The following is a 25,009-nucleotide window of genomic DNA, read 5'->3' as shown; positions in this document are numbered from 1 at the left end:
ATATGAAAACTAATGACGCTACTAGGACTTGTTTTTAACCAACTTTACTTTTGACTTTTAACCGACTGGTATCAGGATCCCTGATTTTTTATTATATGACATTTTTGCATATTTTTTAATGTGTCTTTTCCTGTTAGTTACATAATTTTTCAATTTATTTTGCTATATTATATGTCAAGTTTTTGTGTTAAATGTTTCCCGTTAAAGCCACAATATGTAAGATTTCTGTAATAAAATATTCAAAAACCACTGGCACAGTGTGATGCAGTTGTGCACTTACATTTTCCAAGGATTTGTAAATTCCTGTTTTAAATATGAATGTCTCATCCTTTTCTCCCTTGTAATTGTCGCCTTTTTAGGGACTTAAAGCAACACAATGTAGTTTTTTTACCTTTAAATAATGTCTCTAAAATTATTTCAGTGATAGAACAACTTTTAACTGGACAAATTGTACTCTTGCTGCAACCTGACTAGCCTCCTAGCTGCTACAAGCACACTCTGAAAGTGGCGGTGGAGGGTAGAGCACACAGCCCCGCCCCTCCCCCTGCCTGCAGAAGAGTGTCTGATACCAGGCACTGTTGCGCTTTTCAACCACATGGGGGAGCTGCAAGTCATTTTTACATAGTGTTGCTTTAATGTCCGCGCTATCCTCAGTTTCCGGTTGTAGAAACTATGGCAACACGAGTGCACAAATACGTAAGTGGTGGTTATACAGCATCTAACATGGAGCTGTTGTGCCTTGCAGCTAATGCATTATGATGACATAAAATAATGTGATAAAAAGGGCCAGGCAGTGGTGGCCGGTGACTTCTTTTTTCGATGTGTAGTTCATCACAACATGTATGTAGCCAGTCATGTGTTTGGTTCGTAATTTCAAAATATGCATTCTGCGCGTCAAGTGATCCTATGTGCATCACATGTCTTGTCAAAATAAGTGCCTGCAGCTGACGCGTCTAAAGGGTTTATGATAAAAGAGACGCTCGCGTTTGCCAGATACTCGCATAATCTCATGCGTAATCAGAGACACTTCACTTTTTTTTAAAAATATACTTATTTTGATTCTTACCATTTTGGAATCCATTCAGCTGATCTCTGGGTCTGGCGCTACCACTTTTAGCATAGCTTAGCACAATCCATTGAATCTGATTAGACCATTAGCATCGCGCAAAAAAATAACCAAAGAGTTTCGATATTTTTCCTACTAAAACTTGACTCTTCTATAGTTACATTGTGTACTAAGACCGACTGAAAATTAAAAGTTGTGATTTTCTAGGCAGATATGACTAGGAACTATACTCTCATTCTGGCGTAATAATAAAGGGCTTTGCTGATGTAACATGGCTGCAGCAGGCGTAGTGATATTACGCAAAGAACGAAAATAGTCCCCTGCTATTGAAAGTAACCATGGGTACTATTTTCATGTAATGAGTAATATCACTACGCCTGCTGCAGCCATGTTACATCAGTTTTAAATAGGAAAAATATCAAAACTCTTTGGTAATTTTTTTGCGCAATGCTAATGGTCTAATCAGATTCAATGGATTATGGTAAGCTATGCTTAAAGTGCTAACGCCAGACCTGGAGATCAGCTGAATTAGGGTGACCATACGTGCCATTCTTCCCGTACGCTTCCCGTCCAGGATTTTGTGTTCGTCTTCCGGAAGTCGTATTTGTCGGCCGCATACGTCATAGAGGATTTTTATTATTATTACAGAAAAGCAACCGTTACATTTTAAGGCAAGAATTAAACTACGATTGTATATCTTATGTTTTTAACTGAATGACGTATGCACACCGAAATCCTGGACGGGATGCATCCGGGAAGAATGGCACGTATGGTCACCCTAGCTGAATGGATTCCAAACAGTAAGAATCAAATGTTTAACTCTAGGAAACTGGAAAATGGAAATTTTTATAAATTTATAAATGTCGTATTATTTTAAATTTCTTACACAAAAATATTTGATATTTTGTTATCTATATGAAAAACATTATTTGAATGAATATGTATGAATGGATCAGGAAAAGATGTAATGTTATGAAACAATGTATGAAGTAACAGTATTGAATTGTGAAAGGACAGAGAGAAAGAACAAGCATGGCGATCAATACTGATCTTTCTGGTGTTAAATAACAGGTATCAGGTCGGTGCAGACGGGCTATTAAGGGTATATGGAAGGGAGTTTGTAGATCATTGCTCTCGACACCATTCTTTGCATGAACACTATACAGCTGCTAGGTCGATGAATTCAATGGCAGTAAACATTTGAATGTCTCTTTCATTTGCACTGCATGAGTAATAGCACTTAAACATTATTAAAATAAACTGAGTCCTCTATGACTCACCTGGGTACACCTGGTGGGGCACGGTTAGGACGTGAGGGCACCTGGGGCGGGGGGGCGCTGAAGGGGTCGGGGGAGGCTCCAGGTCTGGATGGTACTGGTGGTGCTCCAGCAGTAGGGGGGCCTGGGGCCGCACGACCACCAGGACGAGGTGGCCCGGGTGGGGCCCGGCGCTGGGGAGTGGGACTTGACATTGGAGATCTGTTTGGAAATTGAGAAGACTCAATTTATGAACTGGTTTATGTTGATGATACTGATGTAGCGTCTTTGTAGTTTAGCTGTGGTTTGTGGGGATGGGGATGTTGATTCTGGTTTTCATGTTTCCAGGACCCTCTCTTTCAATTAATTAAATGATCATTTAGCAGATATGTGACCAGTGATTTGTAAAAACATTCTCCTCTTGAAGGGGTGACATTTTTGTCCAATTCAGTGCTCTTGAATTTTTCCCAAAAATACCACCATCCACGATCAAGTACTTTAAGTACTTTAGTTTTTTTGACTATTTTTAAACCACTTTGTGATCCAGTCATCCAACTCTAATGAGCAATGTCTGAATGTCTGAAAATGTATGATTTGCCATTACAATCCAGATAAAAACTGAAATCAAACCAATAGCAAAGACTATCATTCAAATCCAGAATAAATATTAATATCCGCTAAACAACGGCGAACGAAAGCCACAATACCTGCGTCCTGAAGGTCCTCCTTGTACCTGCAGCCAGGAGTCATCGACCGGTGGAGGCATGGCGGTGGAGATGGTAGTGGTGCTGATGTCCCCAATGATGTTGAGCGCCTCTCTGAGAGCGTGATACATGCGCAGCATCTCCTCCCTGTGCTGAGCCTGTTCGGCCGACTCCTCCATCAGTGTGTTCTGATCTCCACACGAGTACAGGTTAGCCAGCAACTCAGCATGGATAAACTCCTTAGTCTATAGGAGGAAAGGAAAAAATTCTCATTTCAACAAGTTTTCTGGAAAATCTACAACTGAAATTCCAGACATCCAGATATGATATAGCGAATCAAAACCAGAACAACATATATAGAAACTGAAGAACGCGGCTTACATTGTTGATCATAAGATGCATGATGGTCTTGGGCATGAGGTCCCGCACGGTCTTGTTGATGATGGCCATGTAAGAATCCACGAGGTTCCTGATGGTCTCCACCTGCCTCTCGAGCTGAGGATCCATGGAGTGCATGAAGCCGTCCGAGCTGTTATCCTCACTGCTGTCACTCTGCAGAAAACATCCATGCAGGTGTTAACAGATATTCGACCATTTTATCTTTTAGCAAAGTTCAAAACGATTACGGGAGTACTAATGGTCACAACTAATAATCCATATAATCACAAACTTAAAGATTTCACTGACCTTTTCTTTGTCCTGCAGATTTAGAGATGAACCAGCAAAGAAAGGTAAGATGTTAATAACATGTAAATCAATGTAGTTTGTTAATTGTAAATTAATAGAGATGTAAAAGTTAGTAAAGCACTGTAAGTAGATTTGTTTACGGATACATACAATTATGCGCTCTGGGTAAACACCAGCACGGAGGAAAGATGCTTTCCAGCTGTCCACCTCCTCCTGAGTGTCACTGGCCAACTCCAGCTGTCGGTAGTCTTTATACACGTTCCTGAGATGACAATGATGTAAAAACTCACTTTGGGGCTAATCACACCAAAGGCGCTTTAAGCGCTTGGAAACGCAAGGCGCGACGCACTGCCTTTAAAAAAAAAAAAAAAAAAAAGAGCAATGCAACGCTGCTTTTTATATTGCTAGGCAACCACCGAATCAGCGGTCTTGTCAATCAAATATTGAAGCGTGAGCGCTCTTTTGCTGTTAACTGTCATCTTAGCAGAAACTTTAAAAAGAGGGCGCTTGCTCTGACCTTGTTTGAGGGTGAGAGGTGCACAAACATGCAGGAAACTTCCCCTACCACAACAAGGAAAAGACGCGAATGACGTCAGGCGCTTCTCCGCTCTCAGCGCTCCTTCAAAAGTCTGTGCTGCGGCTGGCAACAAAAACCGCAAGGCGCTCGGCGCGCATAAACAGCGTGCAAATGCTCCCTTCCCATAGAATATCGTTCAAAAAAGGCGCCTGCAACTGCCATAAACGCTTTTGGTGTGATCAGCCCCTTACTTTACGTTTACATTATATCAGTGGTTCTTAACGTTATTCCTGGAGGCCCACCGCCCTGCACATTTTGTATGTCTCCCTTATTTAACACACCTGATTCAAATCATCAGCTCATTAGAAGGGATCTCCATGAACTGAACTGAGTCTGTCAGATAAAAGAGACATACAAAATGTGCAGGGCGGTGGGCCTCCAGAAATAACGTTAAGAACCACTGCATTATATAACACATTTAGCAGATGAAAAAGCGAGTTACAGTGCATGCAAGCTATACATGTTATCAGTATTAACTATACAAAATAATAAAATAATATATATGTATTTTTTTATTTTGTAGGCGATGAATTGCGATTAATCGTTTCAGAGCCCTTAACCTCCTAAGAGCTGGTGTCACATTTTTTGTTGTTTGCACCATAATACTTAATTCTGTGTAACTGGAAACTGTTGTTCTTAGAAAAATATTTGGTTATTATATTTATTGCTTCTTCCTAACCCCCAAATAGCTGGAAGAAATCTGAAAAAAGACAAACCAAAGCTCAGGTCTTAGGAGGTTAAATAAAGGATTTAAAAGTTTTGCTCATTATTAATGAATGTTAACTAATGTACTGTCGTTGACGAGTATTAATAAATTAAACATTACTGTAAACTGTTACTAAATCACAAATATTAAAGTTAACACCAAAACTATGGGTGAAAAGGAGTACAAGTACTACATACTGTATTTTAATATTATTCTGCTATACACATATAAGGGGTTACCCCGAATACTCAAGAGATGATGGTTTGATAGGCAAAGCCTGATTCGACTACCAATCTCACAGTCGAATCGTCGCAGACGTTTTATGAAATAAATGCCTGTATAAAGGTGCACATTATCTGATTTCCCATATAAAAGCTTTCTCCCAATATATTAATATACAGCATATTATCACTATTATGATAATACTAAATACTGATAAATATTTTTAAAGTGCATTAATAAATCCAACAACCCCTGTCCCTGTCACATGTCCATATGGTAAGAGGTTTCCAGGTTAATAAACCATTGCCAAGCAGTTGTCTCTGTTTCTGCAGTTAACTCTTTCCCTGTCAGTGTTTTTAGAAAAAAAAAAATTCATGATTTTCACAAATGTTTAATGGCTTCCAGAAAATATTCTTCTTTTATCACCTCTCAAATATGGAAAAGTTTCTTCAAAAACACCCAATTTTAAGCAAAAAGCTGAGATAATTCCATTTTTTTGAAGGACTTTTGATAAAGATCAGATGCAGAGCGATCTTTAAAACATACACGTGTTCTTTCTCTTTCACGTGAGGCGCTACTTCCGGGTTGTATAAGTTGCGGAAGTGCGTCACCTAGTGGATAATAGCGATATTGCGGAAAGCCGGAAATTCTAGTCATTGGCAGGGAAGCGTTTTCTCTTAAAGGAATAGTCTACTCATTTTCAATATTAAAATATGTTTTTACCTTAACTAAGAACTGTTGAATCATCCCTCTATCATCTGTGTGTGTGCACGTAAGCGCTGGAGCGCGCTGCAACGCTACGATAGCATTTAGCTTAGCCCCATTCATTCAATGGTAGAGATAAAGTTAGAAGTGACCAAACACATCAACGTTTTTCCTATTTAAGACGAGTAGTTATACGAGCAAGTTTGGTGGTACAAAATAAAACATAGCGCTTTTCTAAGCGGATTTAAAAGAGTAACTATATTTTATGGCGTAATAGCACTTTTGGGAGTACTTCGACTTGGCGCAGTAACACCCTCCCTCTCCCATTATGAGGGTGAGAAGGGGAGCGGACTTTTCAGGCGAGTCGAAGTACTCCCAAAAGTGCTATTACGCCATAAAATATAGTTACTCTTTTAAATCCGCTTAGAAAAGCGCTATGTTTTATTTTGTACCACCAAACTTGCTCGTATAACTACTCATCTTAAATAGGAAAAACGTTGATGTGTTTGGTCACTTCTAACTTTATCTCTAAATGGCAGCATTGAATGAATGGGGCTAAGCTAAATGCTATCGTAGCGTCGCAGCGCGCTCCAGCGCTTACGTGCACACACACAGATGATAGAGGGATGATTCAACAGTTCTTAGTTAAGGTAATAACATATTTTAATATTGAAAATGAGTAGACTATTCCTTTAATTGACGAGTTATCTCGTCAATGGCGGCGAAAGAGTTAAAAAGACAAAGCTGGCAATTCTGGCTTTACTTTCGTTATTGTAATAATTTCTATATTTTTATTTTAGTAATAGGTCACTCTGGGTTATCTGATTTAACTAATTGTGGCTTGTGTTTTGTTCCCCTGCACTTCAGACATTTTGCACACATTTGTTCTGCATCTTTTTACTTGATTCTGACCTTAATTTGTTTTTATTTATTTATGTATTTATTTATTTAAGATTTGAATATGTAATCTGTAGTCGGGGACAACCCTTTTTTTGGGAACCACTGCTCTTGTGAGTAAAAAGTTTTATTCTCTAACCTCTGTTCAGTGTTAAAGAGCGCAAACACGTGCTTGCTTGACATGAAGCTCTTCTCAATGTCCCTCAGTTTCAGGTTGTCCAGTGGCAGCATGTATTTCTTCTCTTTCTCCTGCAGGGGGTGACAAAAACAATCAAAATGAAAACCAGAGCAAAAACGAACCTTGGCAGCACTGTAAAACTTTAAAAAAACGGCTGATTCAGGATCAATTTCATTGCATGTATTAGAAATAAAATAGCTATCTGGCAAAAGGAATTAAATAAAGGAATTTTAAAGGGGCCATGACATGAAAATCTGACTTTTTCCATGTTTAAGTGCTATGATTGGGTCCCTAGTGATGCTATCAACCTAGAAAATTTGAAAAAGATCAACCCAGTAACTTAGTTTTGGTAAACCATTCTCTACAAGCACATGAAAAAATAGGTCGTTGAAATTTGGCTCTCCCTATGATGTCATAAGGAGCTCTTATTATAATAATCCAACCCCTTAATCCAACCACAGCACTGCCATTTAGTGCAGAGAGAAAATAATTCACAAAACAATTGAGTTTCAATTTCAACAAACCACCATCATTGTGATCAGTGTTTGCACTTGATCTGCACATGTGCATTTTAGAGGACACACCCAAAACAGCACATTTTTGCACACACCTACAAAGTGGCAATTTTAACATGCTTTAATAAATTATTTATATGGTATTTTGAGCGAAAACTTCACACATGTGCTCTGGGGACACCAAAGATGTATTTGACATCTTAAAAAAGTCCTGTGACATGGGCCCTTTAAAGTGTCCTGTTCACAACGAAATCATATTGCACTGCTGCTTTACAGTACTGCTTATATATGCATACATTAAAAGAAATTGTCACATTACCTTGATACATTGCAGGTCAAATTTAGCGAGCGCAGATATTAAAAAAAGATAATTTCGATTATAATTTTAGTTTTGACCTTGTGTATTCCATTGTGGGATGCAAGCTATGTGCTATGTTATATACTGCACACACCCTGCTAAATCTTGGCAAATTTAGGTCATCTAGATCTAATATGTGTCATCTAGATCAAGCCATGCTTGCAAGATTACAATAAGGTTGTATTTGTATTAGTTAATGCATTAGCTAACATGAACTAACAATAAACAATAAAGCATTTATTAGCCTTAGTTTATGTTAATTTCAGCATTTACTAATATATAATATATTAAAATCAAAAGTGTTGACATAAGAAAAATTAACTAACATGAATAACTGTATTGTCATTAACAAAGACTAATACATGCTAAAAAAGACTATATTGTTAGTTCATGTTAGCTAATGCATTTAGTAATCTTAAAAAATTCAACCTTATTGTAAAGCAATACCAACTTTTGTCTATTTGTGTATATAAGCAAAGGTCAAATTTCGGCAGATTAGATGGTGCTAGAAGGGTTAAAAGGTTCTTGTGGTGCCGAGTATTGATTGATTCCACACTGGCAGCCTGCGGCGACACGCACAGACTCTCACTTTATGACTCACACTCTTAATCAGCATCATATGGAGCCGAAGACGACAAAAGAGTGGAAATTAATGAAATGAACTCGGCTGTATAACAATCTGTACTCGGACACCTTAGGGGGGTTAATAAAGGATCATTTAAAAATATAATTGATGCTTATACTCTTTAAAAGTCTGCAGGATATAAAAGCACCAGTAGGAGAGATGACAGGACGCAGTGAGTAGGAGGAGAAGAGGCAGTGAAGATTAAAACGCTCGCACAATGTGATTCATGCACACATAAGAAGAGTAACCCCACTTACATACAACCCGAGCGACGAATTTCAATGCAAAATTCTCTGTTCCGCTCCGCTCTGATGTATACATGTTGACTAAAACACTGACTGTACTTCATGTACATAACAGCATTGTATAATTTACATCATTAATGTACATAAACTCACCTAAAGGATTATTAGGAACACCATACTAATACTGTGTTTGACCCCCTTTCGCCTTCAGAACTGCCTTTATTCTACATGGCATCGATTCAACAAGGTGCTGACAGCATTCTTTAGAAATGTTGGCCCATATTGATAGGACAGCACCTTGCAGTTGATGGAGATTTGTGGGATGCACATCCAGCGCACAAAGCTCCCATTCCACCACATCCCAAAGATGCTCTATTGGGTTGAGATCTGGTGACTGTAGGGGCCATTTTAGTACAGTGAACTCATTGTCATGTTCAAGAAACCAATTTGAAATGATTCGAGCTTTGTGACATGGTGCATTATCCTGCTGGAAGTAGCCATCAGAGGATGGGTACAAGGTGGTCATAAAGGGATGGACATGGTCAGAAACAATGCACAGGTAGGCTGTGGCATTTAAACGATGCCCAATTGGCACTAACGGGCCTAAAGTGTGCCAAGAAAACATCCCCCACACCATTACACCACCACCAGCAGCCTGCACAGTGGTAACAAGGCATTATGGATCCATGTTCTCATTCTGTTTACGCCAAATTCTGACTCTACCATCTGAATGTCTCAACAGAAATCGAGACTCATCAGACCAGGCAACATTTTTCCAGTCTTCAACTGTCCAATTTTGGTGAGCTTGTGAAAATTGAAGCCTCTTTTTCCTATTTGTAGTGATACCTGGAGTGGTATCCGGTGGGGTCTTCTGCTGCTGTAGCTCATCCACCTCAAGGTTGTGCGTGTTGTGGCTTCACAAATGCTTTGCTGCATACCTCGGTTGTAACGAGTGGTTATTTCAGTCAAAGTTGCTCTTCTATATCAGCTTGAATCAGTCGGCCCATTCTCCTCTGACCTCTAGCATCAACAAGACATTTTCACCACAGGACTGCCGCATACTGGATGTTTTTCCCTTTTCACCCCATTCTTTGTAAACCCTAGAAATGGTTGTGCGTGAAAATCCCAGTAAATGAGCAGATTGTGAAATACTCAGACCCGCCCGTCTGGCACCAACAACCATGCCACACTCAAAATTGCTTAAATCACCTTTCTTTCCCATTTGGACATTCAGTTTGGAGTTCAGAAGATTGTCTTGACCAGGACCACACCCCTAAATGCATTGAAGCAACTGCCATGTGATTGGTTGATTAGATAATTGCATTAATGAGAAATTGAACAGGTGTTCCTAATAATCCTTTAGGTGAGTGTAATTGCATTAAATAATGTAAATAACAGTGTTGTAGTTAAGTCCAACTTGATTCTGAGTTAAGACCAGAGATCAAGTGTCAAGTCTGAGTCCAGAAAAAGTCCAGAAAACACTGGTACATAATCAATGAACATAAATGTAATCTATATAAACAATGTATATAATTGCATTACATAATCTATTTAATTAATATAAATAAATGCAAGTACATAATTGCACATTTTCATGGATTCTTCTTATTTAATGTTTACATTTTTTTAAAGTTTTAAACAGCTGTCAGAAGCTTGGTGGTGATGATATTGATGTCGAATAATCACAAGGTTCACTTTTGATTTCTAGTAAAAGCATTTAGACTTCAAAACTCATAAAAGTTGTGTTTATCTCTGAAGATTATCTACAAAATGTGTAAGTGTCACAAACTTTTATTAAACACAGAGCTTTTTTTGCAATAATTCAAAAGTCTTTGAAAAAAATGGGAACCAATGTCCCGCTAACTTCCAGGTTGGCCTGCAAAAAGACGTCATCCTATAGCTAGACATTATATATAGATTAAACTTGAAATAATTTCATAATTGGAGAATAAACAGACCGCACAGTACTACACAAGACATAAAACTGAGTCCCAGAGACGTTGGTCAAATATACAGTTTAGTGGTCGGTAAACTGAATTTTTAAATGAAAAAATGATGCAAGGAACATATTTTTAGCAAAAATCTCATGGGTGTATGAGAGGATTGTTTAAGATATTAAACTTTAGCTATTATCTTCATCTAAATTTAAATATATCACCTCTAATGTCAAAATGAACTGTAAGGATGCACCGCCGGGAACAAAAGTTTATAAACAGTTTAATAAAATCACAGCCTTTTATAAATATCCTGCCGCCATGCTACCGTATTATGCTGTGGACTGTGGTCTAATGTACTGTACATATTAAAGGGATAGTTCACCCAAAAATATAAATTCTGTCATCATTTTCTCATCCTCATGTTGTTCTAAAACTGTATGAATTTTTTTTCTGATGAACACAAAAGAAGATATTTTGATAAATGATGGTAAGCACACAACTCATTGTAACCATTGACTTCCATAGTAGGAAAACAAATATTATGCATGTATTGTGATAAATGATGAAGAAGATATTTAATAAATGATGGTAAGTTGATGGAACCCATTGAATTTCATCATATTTGTTTTCCTACTATGGAAGTCATTGGTTACAATCAGGTGTGTGCTTACCATCATTTATCAAAATATATTTTTTGTGTTCATCAGAAAAGTGCATACAGATTTAGAACAACATGAGGATAAGAACAGAATTTAGATTTTTGGGTGAACTATCCCTTTAAGTTACGGTGCTAATGAATTAATATCATCATATTCTTGTTCATTCCCATCTCTGATTTCCAGTCTTCTTTCAAGTGAGAGTTGCAAAAGCCAAAAACTTAAAATAAAAAATTGTCTGGCTTTCAAATTCTTTCCTTCAATATTTTATCCTGTCATTTCTGATCATTTTCCTACAGTACACTGCATGATATCCAGTAATAACAGACTTTAGAGTGACTCCCAAGTCTGGGAAAACAAAAATGTTGAATCACACACAGAGACAGACGCCTGTGTCTACACAGTATAAAACTTAACTCGCCTTTTGCTTTTTTAAGTGAAAAATCATTAGACATTTTTGGCAAAAATGACTGCGGCACAGAGCAAACATTTTGTATTTGTATTACGGTATCACAGATATTTCAAATCAAAGTGAATAGCGTCATGAAGCTGTAGCATACTTAATTCCTTGCTAATTCTATTTGTAGATATAAATACATATGCAAACTCTAGGCCCTATTTTAACGATCTAAGTGCATTGTCTAAAGCGCATGGCGCAACGTCTAAATGAGCGTGTCAGAATCCACTTTTGCTAATTTAACGACGGGAAAAATGGTTTTTGCGCCGAGCGCATGGTTGAAAAGGGTTGGTCCTATTTTTTAATGAGTAATGGGAGTATTTTGGGCGTTACGTGCAATAAACCAATGAGAGTCTCAGCTCTCATCCCCTTTAAAAGCCAGTTGCACTGGCGCTATGTCTAATCCCTATTTAGATGATGGACTTTGTAAACTGAAAAACTAAGCGGAGGAAGAAGATCCCCAGTTTAAGATTAATGTTAAATAATTGTGTTGTTTTTCACTATTGCTATTTTTTTATTAAAACCTTTTAAACCCGTTTTCTTTTAGTCATGGAAGTAAAAAAGCAGGCTTTTAATTGCTTTACATGTATGGCTATCCAATATCATCAAAAAAATATTTACAAGTATGTAAGAAAGGGTTTGTACTCTAAAAAGACTTTATTTGTAACAAACAGGAGATAAAGAATTTACAAACGGCTCTCCGCACGTTTCAGCACTTGGACGGCGTCTTGAGTTTTTTTAAGCATTACTTAAAAATGTTTCTCATCTCACCATATCCACAGGTACAGAGTCATCATATACAATAAATCAGTGGGATAGCATTAAAAAAAAAAAACATTTAAAAACAGATGCATTTGTTTAAAGCAAAGCATTTATTTACTTACCAGGCTACAGGAGAAGCAGCTCTTCACAACTTCTAACGTCTTATAATAGGTCCTCATTTATGTCCAAGAGACTCAATAATAATCTTTTACATTCAATCCTTTCATCTTTCATATTTAAAAGCGTTTTTGTGCTGCTGCGCATTCATGTGTGTGATAAGCAAACCCTCGTTGTCGTCCCGTTTATAGACGCATATTACTAATGCGCTCTTTAAATAACAAAAAACAATATTGCGCCATTGACTTTAGACTCTAGACCAAGTTTTTGTTGGTCAATGGCGTAGTCTATTTTAGTTGCCTCAAAATAGCAACGCGCCAACAATGCGCCTGAACACACCTCGTTTTCAGACCAGAACGCCCATGGGCGCAAATGCATTTGCTATTTAAACAACGTGGCGCTTAACGTGAAAATAATCATTGCGCAGGGTGGAAACTAGCAAAAGACGCTTGCATCACGCATTTCGCTGCATTGCGCCGGGTGTAAGATAGAGCCCTCTATCTTTAGCTTGAACTTGAGTCCAAGATAATGACCATGTACAGCTTTCATCTTTTTCCTCTGTAAATACCACATATTATAGAGCAGGGGTCTCCAACCTTTTTGTGAGCAAGGGCCACCACAATAGATAAAACAATCTGGAGGGCGACTTTTTTGAAAACTTATTTTGTCTATCCAAGAGAACCATCTGTAGAGAGCCACCAAGCAAGAACTTTAATGATTTCTTTCACTAGAAACACAAACCCAAAATATATTTTCAACCTAACTCTCTTTGTTTCAGAGATGAATGTCCACATTAAGCAATGTAAGAGGAACCCTCGACCCCAGGGACAGATCAAACGCTGTAAAGATGATTTATGTCCACTGGTTAGGTCATCTACATGTCACAAGAACCCTCCTGTATTGCATTATGTGGTGGTAAGTTTAGTCCTAATGTGACACTTACTTTAAAGTATATGTGTGTGTGTGTGTGTGTGTGTGAGGTGTGGGTGATATTTGGGGGGGTGTAAGCCAATATAAAGAACCCTTTATCCAGTATGTGGAGAGGAAGTTAGCTTCAGAGGAAAAAGCAACATTAAGAGAAGTACAGACCACAGGACTGCACATCTGGAGATATTACAATTCCCTCTCCGTGCCAAGAAACGGCACACGCGCACAAATGCATCACAAATACATCAAAAAGCAAACGTTGAGTCTGACAGGTTTTCATCACTACCAGCTTTCCCCGTCTCGCTCCTTTCTGACCTCCGACCTTTCACTTCCTGTTTAACAAGTAACATAAACCAAAGCCAGACCGAAAAGGAAAATAAAAGCTCCACCTCCTTCGCCCCATCTGTTTTTTCAGCTCTAACATGGGAAAGTCTGCCACGTCGTTTCACAAATTCCTAAATCTTACGCGCGTTACATCTCGATCAGCTTTGGGACACAATTCGAAACACCGCATTTTGGAGACGTTTGTGTTCCTAAGACTTTAAGAGGGATTTATGAGTTGTCCAGGCCAAAAAATCCAACGCTCCTTACCACCCACATTCTTTGACTCCTACCACCTTCAAACACTCGGTGGTTTTAAAGGACCCACCTCTCCGCCTCCTCCCCCACTCGCCCACAGATCTCTGGCATCTCACTCACTCGGACGTCCAGCCATACGAAGACAGTGGAGAAGAAACCCACGGATGGAGGACAATCTGAACATCTGATCGCCGATTGCCAAATCTGATTGGCACGGTTGCTTGAACTTTGAGGTATTATTTATTTATTTGTTCCTTTTGAAGTACTTATTATTCACATATGGTAGAAACGGATCGGAAAGTTAAAAGTTAAAGAAGGGACCAAAGATGCGATGCCACTTAAGAAAGCTGAGCTTTAGAATAAAAGATTTCAGAGGATAGCTTAAAATTTCATTAATATTAATAATCAAACTGTGATTTTCCACTTTTTGTAATATGCATAATAAAAAAAACTTTAACTCTTTCTTTTCCAGGATGATACCATCAAACAATGACATACTGTAAGCATCTATTAGGGATTTCCATAAACATTTATATCCATTAACTACTCTTTTAAGTTGGTACATGTATTTTGTGTATGTGCCTGCATTGTAATTCATTCCTCATCGCTGTTGGATTTCATCTCATACTGTCTCCATGTGAACCATCATTCCCACCCCGCTTTCCCAGTGTTCAGACTACCTGTTCAGGGCGTAGAGATTGTACAGTAGTCTGCACATTGGTTAGGCTGCGTCGGGTTCACACGCATCGTCTTGATCTTTTCATCAATGAAACAGCCTCATGGAAATGTGCATGCCGTCATCTGATAAGTAATGTGTGGGGGTAGCTGTAGTTTTGGGATAGATTCACCCTTCTTTATTTGGAAAAGAAAAAGATTTAAGACAGATAAAATTATATATAATTTTTAGGGTGTAGGGTTTGTGTTAGTAAAAACTATCATTTTTTTTTATATAGAAATAACCTTAACGAAAGAAAGAAAGAAAAAGGGGCACTGAAAATGATGTGATTGGTTATGATGTTTATACGATGGAAAATAAAGGAAGCCATTTCCCCGAGTATAATTGTCTTTGTCTGACTCTTATTTCATCTACTTGGACCACGAGGAACTTTTTTTGGCATAGGCAGAACATAGCTGTGGTTTAAAAAAAAGAGATTAAATGAAAAGCAATTACATGCAAAAGAAGTCCTTTCGGACCACGGGCTCTTTTGTTTTAAGGGGGCTTTCTCTGCATGCCTAAACTAACTACAATTCAAGCTTTTGGGAAGTGTTGGACCACAATCTGGTATGTATGGTAATGAAAACCATATGCCACCACCACCCCAACCCCCAAAGCGGCCCTCCCACCAGTCCCGGGTCTGCATCTCCTCATGCCTTCAGACTCTGGACTGACAGTGGGGGTCACGGCGGTACGCTAACACCTGTGCTTGATCAGACCATCGAGACGGGCGAAATGCCTGGCCATTACTGAAATGAGAAACAGAAGTGCAACGCTCATTTGTAATGCATGACCTCATCCATCCTATTCAGACCAAAGCGGTGCGTTTAAACCATGGCTTACCGGTATGAAAAGATGCTTTGATTCTTTAAATGTACTAAATTTAACTGATGAATACTTGAAAAGGAATGTGGTTGCTCCAGGGTGAACCTCAATTTACAAACATTTATCCAAAGCGACTTACAAGGTAGACATTTTTCAGCATCATGTGTGTTCCCTGGTTCGAACCTATGAAATTTAGCGCTGGTAATGCAATGATCTACACAGTGAGTTAAAAAGCATTGTGTAGACAACATGCAAAAAAGGTTTAAGCCTCACCTCATCGTCTTTGTACCAGGACAGATTCTCAGCGGTCAGGACAAACCAATATTCCTTCGCTCCTCCTTTCATGATACCGATGTTATTGATGGTCAGCCAGCCCTTCCTGATCACCTGGATTAAGAAACGAAAGACATTAGAGACGTGTGATGGATGTTTATCAAGTAGCGGTGCGCGGGGTTAGTTGTAACACGGACTGTTTACATTGTTGCACAAGGTTAAGCTTTTTGATTTTACGGTATTTTGTTCACGCTGCCAAAAGATGATCTCCCGCAAATTATTGGAAATGTATAATGTTTTTCAATAGAGTTACTGATGAACGAGTGTTTTGGTGACATGTAAGTAAATTTTTTCATCATATGTTTTTTTCATTTCTAAGTTGGGTGTTTAAGATATCAAATCCAATGCTATGTCATATTAATCAGTGTCTTGTTGACTGAAACATAGCATCGTTTTGAAATATGTCTGCAGCTCTTAGCAACTTTTTTGGTGGGCTTGAAAATATTTTGACCCAGCGGGGTTAATTGTAGCGCTGTGTTACAACAAACCCCTCAGCACTTACGATAAGAAAACCGCTAACATTAGCGTAATTCTTGCTGTTGTTTTAAATAGGCTACACATGAATGATTGCTGGGTGCCAACAAAATAAATGTGCCTGTCTTATCAAAAATCGTGTGTCAAATTTATTTTTGTTCATATCTTTAATATTGATTGAATAAGATCCCGTCAAAGATTGAAATCATAATGAAATGAATTCCTAAAATCAGACTTTGATGCTCATTATCTCAGAATTTGATTTTGAAACTGTAGTGTGATTATTACAGACTGGGTCAAAACATTTTTTTGTCATAATTGTGTTGCTTTTTCTCACATATTTAGACATTTGTATCCATTTATAATTGAACTATTGTTAGAAAAGGGCTGGATGAATGAATACAGTGTGGATACCTGTCTATTATAGACAGATATATAAACAATATCCACTTCAAGTATATAGACAAAATAGTATTGACATAGTTGCCTGTTAACTAACCCCCTGCCTGTTACAATGAACCCCACCTGTGGGGTAAGTTGTAACATTTGCACTTCTGTCACATTTGGTGTAATTGTCCAAGAATGGTACAGTAAGTACTAGAAACAAACTTCAAATGTTCATTTGTAGCAGAGATGTGTGTGTTGCTTTGTAAAAATATAATTAATCAAACTCAAATATTTTTTAAATGATTGAGCCAAAACCAAAAAGCGTTAGGTTGTGCCCCGCTCTCCCCTATTTATTTATTTATTATTGAGAAGTTGTTTATGTTTATGCAAGGCACAGTTTGTGTATAAAACCCATGACCTTTGCGCTGCTAGCACAATGCTCTACCTCTATAGAGGGATATGGGTTAGGGATAAAAACGTTATTTCTCCCGAATGCACGTTTTTATACAGAAGGTGATTTAAATAATAATCATTACAAGCTATTTGTGATTGTTTTTTAAAACACATCACAGTGCACCCATAATAATAATAATTATCATTCAATGCTATTATTTAAATACGTGTTATAGTGTAGGGAAAGGCTAGAGTGCATAAACACACACACACACACATATACGCACACACACGACAGATACTGCACTATACACACTTACCATTATCTCATCCTGAGGTAGGTTGGCATAGCAACAGTAGTGAAGTAAAGAAGAGTTTAGAATAGGTTATTATAAACTGGAAAAAGGTATCAGTGAAAACATGAACAAAATATAGAAGAAAGATAGTACTGAAATAGAAATTAACAAGTGTATGAGATCATTCACACCCGGTATGCCACTTATTCACACTCCGGTTGTAGGTAAAAGTAAGGCCTGTCAGATCGTTCAAGTACATTGCAATTAAACAGATGTAGAAAAATAATATGTGTACCCTGGACCACAAAACCAGTCATAAGGGTCAGTTATATAATAAATAAGCTTTCCATTGATGTATGGTTTGTTAGGATAGAACAATATTTGGCCAAGTTTCTGTAATCTAAAGGTGCAAAAAGTCTAAATATTATATTAATATAAGTCCTTATCAACACATATTATTAATAAGAATTACATTTTTTATATATTTATGGTAAAAAAATTACAAAATATGTTCATGGAACATGATATTTACTTAACTCTTTCACTGCCAGCGTTTAAAAAAAAAAGTTGCCAGCCAGCGCCAGCGTTTTTTATGATTTTCACCAAAGTTTAATGCCTTCCAGAAAATGTTCTTCCTTAACTCTTTCACCGCCATTGACGAGGTATCTCGTCAATTAAGAGAAAACGCTTCCCCGCCAATGACGAGATTTTCCGTCTTTCCGCAATACCGCTATTATCCACCAGGTGGAGCCCTTCCGCAACTTTTTAAACCCGGAAGTATTGCCCTATGGCAAGCGGCTGCATGTCCGTGTCTGTTTTAAAGATCGTTCTGAATGAAAAGTCCGTCACAAAAATGGAATTATCTCTGCTTTTTGCTCAAAATGTGGTGTTTTTGCAGAAACCTACCCATATTCAAAAGATGATTACAAAAGAACGACTGAAGGTAGGATGAAACGTTTTTTTTTTTTTTTTGAAAGCAGAGGGTCTGTTCTTTCATTTGAAAAACGCTGGCACTGGCAACTTTTTTTTAAAACGCTGGCGGTGAAAGAGTTAAAGGGGACATATCATGAAAATCTGACTTTTTCTATGTTTAAGTGCTTCTATCAACCTAGAAAATGTGTAAAAGAACAACCCAGTAACATAGTTTTAGTTAACTATTCTCTGCAAGCATGTGATAAATAGGTCATTGGCTCCCCTTGTGATGTCAGAAGGGGTAATTCCGCCCCTTAATATCCACTATCCAACCATGGCACTGGCATTTAGTGCAGAGATCAGCTCATTTGCATTTAAGGACACAACCAAACGGCAAATTTTTCCTCACACCTACAAAGTGACAATTAAAACATGTTATAATAAAATTATCTATATGGTATTTTGAGCTAAAACTTCACATAAGTAATCTGGGGACACCAAAGATTTATTTGACATCTTACAAAAAATCTTGTGAAATGTCACCTTTAATTTCCTCATGATAAAAAAATCCATACAATGTATTGCTGGCTATTGCTACAATGCTACTTATGACTGGTATTGTGATCCAGGGTCACATAATAAACAAATCTCTCCATCACAAATTTCTTTCCATTATGTGTGAGATGTGGCCTTCTACTAGAGACGTTTTCAGCAAATAGATAAGATTATCTGATATAAATGCACAGCTACTCTAGACGTCCATTAATAATTCAGTAATTCAATTACTTCTCTTTTAAGTGGCAATGGAAGCTATATAAGATATAGCTTAAAGGAGCTACATATATTGGTTGAACTTGTTACGGCAGTCTAAATTAAAAATATTGGAGATGGTTTTTCCCATGCCCCCCTCTCTGGTTGCTAGACACATACAGGAGCCAAACTTAGATGAAAAGCATACGTTTATCTGCTAATTTTTACGTTTGCAATATTTTTTGTTGTCTGCAAGATTTTTATAACTCAATCTGCAGCTTATTTCAGAAGTTGCGTCTACTGGAAGTCACATTTATGGGCCACTCCAGTCTCCTTTAAGCAACTGTGATAACTGGCAACCGAGCTGTTGAAATACACTATTTGGTAAATTATTTTCAGAAACACAGATGAACTTAGCTTGCTTCATGAATATCCACAAAAATGTATAGTTTATTAATTACAATTAAAAACCTACATTAAGCTCCTTTAACAGTGTCAGCAACTAAGGGGTGGGGCTTAGATGATTTTCTCACCATAATAGGATACAATTTTGTTTTAAAAATGTCTTGTTTTTTCCTTGAATGTAAAGTGATTTAAAATTTTAGATGGCAGAGATTTGCACAACAGAAAACCTAAATATGTATTGATGGACACACCTATTTATGAACCATAAGCCACTTTTACGCCAGTAATAATGTTTCATAAGGGTGCAGATAATGAGTGATAAAGTATCATACTGATGTTGCTGCATGTATTAATGTTGAAGTGAGGCAGCAAACATCTGCCAGGTTTGTGTGACAGATGCACCTGTAGCATCTGTTGATTCTGGTTTGTGTTTACCTGATTGCCAGCAGCTTTCTTCTTATTCATCTGACTGCTTCTCTGCTGGGCACTGCAAAAAAACACCAAATGTCCATAAAGTACAGTTAGACAGCAGAGAAATGGACTGTAACTTAATGTGACAAATAATAGTCACAAGGTCATTAGCATCAAGTTTAAAACCTAAAACATACAAACACTCCTGCTAACAACAGGTCTCCTGAGTTTGGCTAGTAAAATGTCCACACACCTTGCACTTGTTGGGCGGTAAACTACACAGAATTTGTGCAGATGTGAAGCTAGAATGGTAGATTTGTCGCTAAATGCATTTTTGTGGGAAAAAAAATTGCTAAAGGGGTCTAAAAATGTCATTAAATAGCAACAAAGTCGCCAAGCTGGCAACACTGCCTCAGACACTCTACATTACATGAGCAAGTAAACCACACCCACTGATTAACATTAAATTTGCATACAAGTTAACTTTGAAAATAAAAAGCTAAATAGGTTTTATTTAATTTAAATTGTGTCCCTATTATTGCATTCACATTAATAAAATGTTTTGTTTTGTATTTGGAGTTTCTTTTCCACATTTGTCTTTTAATTTTTAATTTTAACATTTGGCAGTCTTGCATAATATTAAATCACATTTAAAATATATTTGTACAGTACGGCATATGAGAGCTACTTGTTTTTTAAGTGTCTGTTACGGATAATTACTGTATTTACTGCATTTTTACTGTGTTTTTTATGCTTTTTGAGTTCTATATTTTATTTTATATTGTATGTAGAGCACTTTCTATATTTTGTATTTTATTTACTTTTTATTTTTATATTATTTTATATTGTATCTGAACACCTGTTGTTTTTAAAAAGTGCTCTATAAATAAAAAAAACTTTGATTTGATTATCACCATGAAAATTTAAATGTAATTTTGTTTTGTTTTTCTTTAATGAAATGGTTAATCTTCATTGTTGTCACTGAATTTATTTATTTAAAATTGTCATGATATGCCTTATAGATCAACACTAACTAGCCTTTGAATTTATCCTGATCTTTTAAGATGAGATTGTTAGATTTGATCCTAAATTTATGGATTTCATCCCGTTTCCCAAGAGATAAAAAACGAGATTCGTAAAGGCTGAAAAAAACTCTAATTCATAGGAAAATCAAATAAAACATCGCACACGTCTTATGAATAAAGCCGCAAGTCTATGATAAACAACTGGGGGCTCTATTTTAACGATCTGAAACGCAAGTGCGAAGCGCAACGCGCAAGTGAGTTTGTGGGCGGATCTTGGGCGCTGTTGCTATTTTCCCGGCGTGAGAAATAACTCTTGCGCCGGGCGCAAATCAATAAGGGGTTGGTCTGAAGTAGGTTCATTATTCATAGGTGTGGTTTGGGCGTAACGTCAAATAAACCAATCAGAACGCTAGCCAACATTCCCTTTAAACGCAAGGGCGCAAGTTCCATGGCGGGTTGCTATTATTATGACAGATTTACCAGGCGCACGCCAGGAGCGGTTCACAGCCGAGGAGACCGACGTCCTTGTACGGGGGAATCCCACGCTTGCCAGCATAAATCGGGCACGCCGTGTAACGGGAGGTGGATCTGCCTCAGGACTTGACGCCAGCAGAGGACATCGCTGCGTCCACCCTCACCGCTGAAAGGGTTTGGGGGCTTTGAAATCGGACCCAAGAAACGCAAGCAAGGTCCAACCCCAAAGTACTCTTACAAATCAAGTTCATATACATTAAGGTTTCTTATGAAAACATTTTAACTATTATTTACATAAAATAAACGTAATACAGCCACACAACAAAGTTATGAAAATATTTTAATCGTTATTTGCATGAGAATAAATAAAAACTATCACCACAATGCTCACCACTATGATTCCCCTTATCTCGTGTATTAATATTTTTAAGTGTAACAATTTATGATTTGCAAAAATAACTGTTGCATCTGTGTAGATTAGATAAGCAAAGTGTATGCGCGTTGTGCACGCTATACATTATGGTCAAGCATGCGCCCTTAAAATAGCATAATGAACCACGCGCAACGCGCCACTGACTTTAGACTAGTTTTTTTTTGGTTAGTAGCGCAATTGTTTTTTGAAACTGCAAAATAGCATAAGAGATGGTTTGCGCCGCAACACGCCTCCTTTTTGCGCTGAACCGCCCAGGGAGCGCAAGTTCATTCCCTAGTTTGCTGACGTGCATCTGTGGAGGGAAAAACCCCGCTGTGCGCCGGCGCAAAATACGAATGATACATGCGTCACTGACAAAGTCAATAGCGCTGGGTGCAAGATAGGGCCCTGGAGGTCCAAGTTTATGTAATCCTAATCTAACATGAATCTAAATTTGCATCCTTAAGGGGGTCGCACACCGGACGCGTAGCTTAGCGCCACCTGTCGGTGCCGGCGTGCGTATACTCATAGAACACAATGTGTTAGATTTTTTTAGAATGGCGCTGCGCGGTGTGCGACCCCCTTCAGGAAGTTGCTCAAATCCCTGTAGCGCCACAGAGCGCCATTCATAGTTAAATTAAACATTAAATAACATCATATTTGTCCCAGATCATTAACAATTAACATTGGCTGCTAATGTATATTTAGCATTTTGAAGTAGACGCTACTTCTGACTAAGCTCGTGCTATTTAATCTACACTTCCGGTGTACGATACCTCCGAGTTGACCTAGACGCGTCTCTGAGCTGCGCATCCGGTGTGCGACCCCCTTTAGGCTCACCTGAATTAATTCTGACTCTCAGAATAAATTTGAGACTGTCATGTCTGCCATGCTTTGCCTTAAGGTGAATTGATGCCACTCAATTGAACAAATAACATTTGCACTGCTAACAATGGTCTATCATTTCGTCTAAAAGTACACAAAAAATAAAGTAGTAAATGGCATAAAGTGACGGTTTTTACTTTGCAAAGCCGATGAAATCCTCATGATTGGTGTTAACGTATGCCAACTCGATGTCAATTAGCAACATGACCTTAAAAGAAAAAAAAACATATTTAACCATTTTACAATTCGAAATATGTTTTTATGTGTAACACATTGGCCCGCATTTGGTGGTCTGGCCGTACCTGATCTTTAGTTCGGCTCTCTCGATCGCGGATGTGCTGGGTGACAATCCTCTCCATTTCCTCTCTAAGCATGGGGTACTGAGCCAGCTGTCACACAAAACACACTGGATAAACTACACAATAAGCAGGATTTAACTATAGCAAATCTTATTACCCCGGCGAATGGGGATTATTAGCTAAAGGATACAGCGCTTACCTTCCTGGTGCACTGCCTGACCGTATTAACCAGCTCGGTGATGACCAGGTCCACGCACTTCTGACAAGGCTCTTTGATTTTGCCAATTTGCCGCTTTACGATGGTCTCGAAAGCCATGTCCGGTGTGAATAGACCAGTCCTAACATACATAACAGTGAGGAACAAAACAAAACAGAACAGCAGATTCAGAGATGGATATTTTGTAGTGCTTATAAATGTGTTGCTGCTGTTGGTATTTTCTGAAATGTTCCTATGATGCACTACTGTACAGGTATAGAGCAGTTATTCACATTGACTTCAAAGCGATTTTGATCTCAGAGATGAGTAAGTCACTGGTTTTGTGAAGGAAACATACACACCTGATACCATGGATGTTTTTGATGGCGTAACTAATCTCCTTACGCAACTCTTTCTCATCGAACTCCATCTAGACATTGAGAAAATTTTATTCATACTTTTCATACTTTATTCATAAGCAAATCTGCTTGATTTATTGTAATAAAAGAATAAGAACTAAGACGCTGTACTTGATTGTAAATACATTTTTTAAAGGTGCACTGTGTAGATTTTTAGCAGCATCTAGTGGTGAGATTGTGAATTGCAACCAACGGCTCAGTCCACAGCTCCCCCCTCCACTCCCCTTCGGGGCGAATAGGGTAGCTACAGCAGCCACCACAGGACAAAAACATCATCGTCTGAGACAATTTATTGAAGAAACACCCTCTATAGAGCAGTTTGTCCTGTTAGGGCTACTGTAGAAACATGGTGGTGCAAAAAGGGCGACTTCCATGTAAGGTTTATGTTGATAAAAACGGCTCATTCTAAAGTAATAAAAACAATACAGTTCATTTTGTAAGTTCTTTATACATCACTGATAATATAGTTATGTATATTATATTGCATTTCTGTCCAGAGATCCTTTAAAATGTAAAACAAAGCACCTTTAATACCTATGCATTTATAGACATTTGGAGTATACATCAATCCATGCATGACATGGAACTAGAACCCATGAGCCTAGCATTGCTACTAGCGCCACACTCCACCATTCGAGCTCCAAGAACACATTTTCTTTTAGAGAAAAGCCCCATCAGTGTTGTGCAATGAAGATCACCTTAACCAGGTCAAAGGGGAAGCGCTCATGGAAGATGCGATTGATCCTAGCGCCCCCCGAAAGCTCCACTGTGTCCACCTGATCTCCTGAACCCTCGATGCACTTTTCGAAATCCACAGCAAACTGCTGCACCATCCTTTAAACCAGAGAGCGTTGAGGTTTATCAGTGAGTCACAGGCGTAGATTTTCACAGAAATACCGGCGTGTGTATGTGCGTGGGTTGGGAACGCTTCAATGGGTGATATACCAGTACGTGTAACAGTCTTGACTTACTGTAGCAGAGCCTTGGTTTTGCGAGATGGATCGTCCGGGCGGAAGTGTTTGTATTCTTCCACTTCTTTCTCAATGGACAGCAACTGACTCTGCAGTTTGTTCCTTAGTCCGGGTAGAGTGTCTCGGATGTGGTTAGTCAGTTGCTGGATGATAGTGGACACCATTGTTACAGGCCAATATTTATCATGGGATTATCCCAGGCAGTTCTGTGTTAGTACTGCATTGTTGTTTAATAACTTGGGACAAGTAGT

The 25,009-nt window shown here is 38.2% G+C and overlaps 1 protein-coding gene and 1 long non-coding RNA gene across 2 annotated transcripts in view; one reads left to right on the top strand and one right to left on the bottom strand.

The window, feature by feature from the left end:
• dnm1b (dynamin 1b) overlaps positions 1 to 25,009 on the bottom strand; it is a 48,289-nt gene that overhangs the window by 6,256 nt on the left and 17,024 nt on the right. The window contains exons 8-22 of the mRNA XM_065284288.2: positions 24,759 to 24,901; positions 24,486 to 24,621; positions 23,731 to 23,798; positions 23,372 to 23,510; positions 23,176 to 23,262; positions 23,011 to 23,081; positions 20,102 to 20,153; positions 17,624 to 17,635; positions 15,990 to 16,103; positions 6,960 to 7,069; positions 3,864 to 3,975; positions 3,714 to 3,725; positions 3,408 to 3,578; positions 3,030 to 3,271; positions 2,347 to 2,544 (exon numbers count right to left, since the gene is read on the bottom strand). Coding sequence (XP_065140360.1) covers positions 2,347 to 2,544; positions 3,030 to 3,271; positions 3,408 to 3,578; positions 3,714 to 3,725; positions 3,864 to 3,975; positions 6,960 to 7,069; positions 15,990 to 16,103; positions 17,624 to 17,635; positions 20,102 to 20,153; positions 23,011 to 23,081; positions 23,176 to 23,262; positions 23,372 to 23,510; positions 23,731 to 23,798; positions 24,486 to 24,621; positions 24,759 to 24,901 — 1,667 coding nt within the window. The remainder of the gene's footprint in view (positions 1 to 2,346; positions 2,545 to 3,029; positions 3,272 to 3,407; positions 3,579 to 3,713; positions 3,726 to 3,863; positions 3,976 to 6,959; positions 7,070 to 15,989; positions 16,104 to 17,623; positions 17,636 to 20,101; positions 20,154 to 23,010; positions 23,082 to 23,175; positions 23,263 to 23,371; positions 23,511 to 23,730; positions 23,799 to 24,485; positions 24,622 to 24,758; positions 24,902 to 25,009) is intronic.
• LOC135774300 (uncharacterized) lies at positions 14,067 to 15,112 on the top strand. The gene is made up of 2 exons (XR_010543672.1): positions 14,067 to 14,409; positions 14,649 to 15,112. It is a non-coding gene; the product is annotated as an uncharacterized lncRNA (long non-coding RNA).

The sequence above is a fragment of the Paramisgurnus dabryanus genome, chromosome 5 (genome assembly GCF_030506205.2).
Source record: "Paramisgurnus dabryanus chromosome 5, PD_genome_1.1, whole genome shotgun sequence".
Taxonomy (NCBI): domain Eukaryota; kingdom Metazoa; phylum Chordata; class Actinopteri; order Cypriniformes; family Cobitidae; genus Paramisgurnus; species Paramisgurnus dabryanus.
The sequence above is the reverse complement of the archived record's forward strand: the minus strand, read 5'-3'. Positions and strand labels throughout refer to the sequence as shown.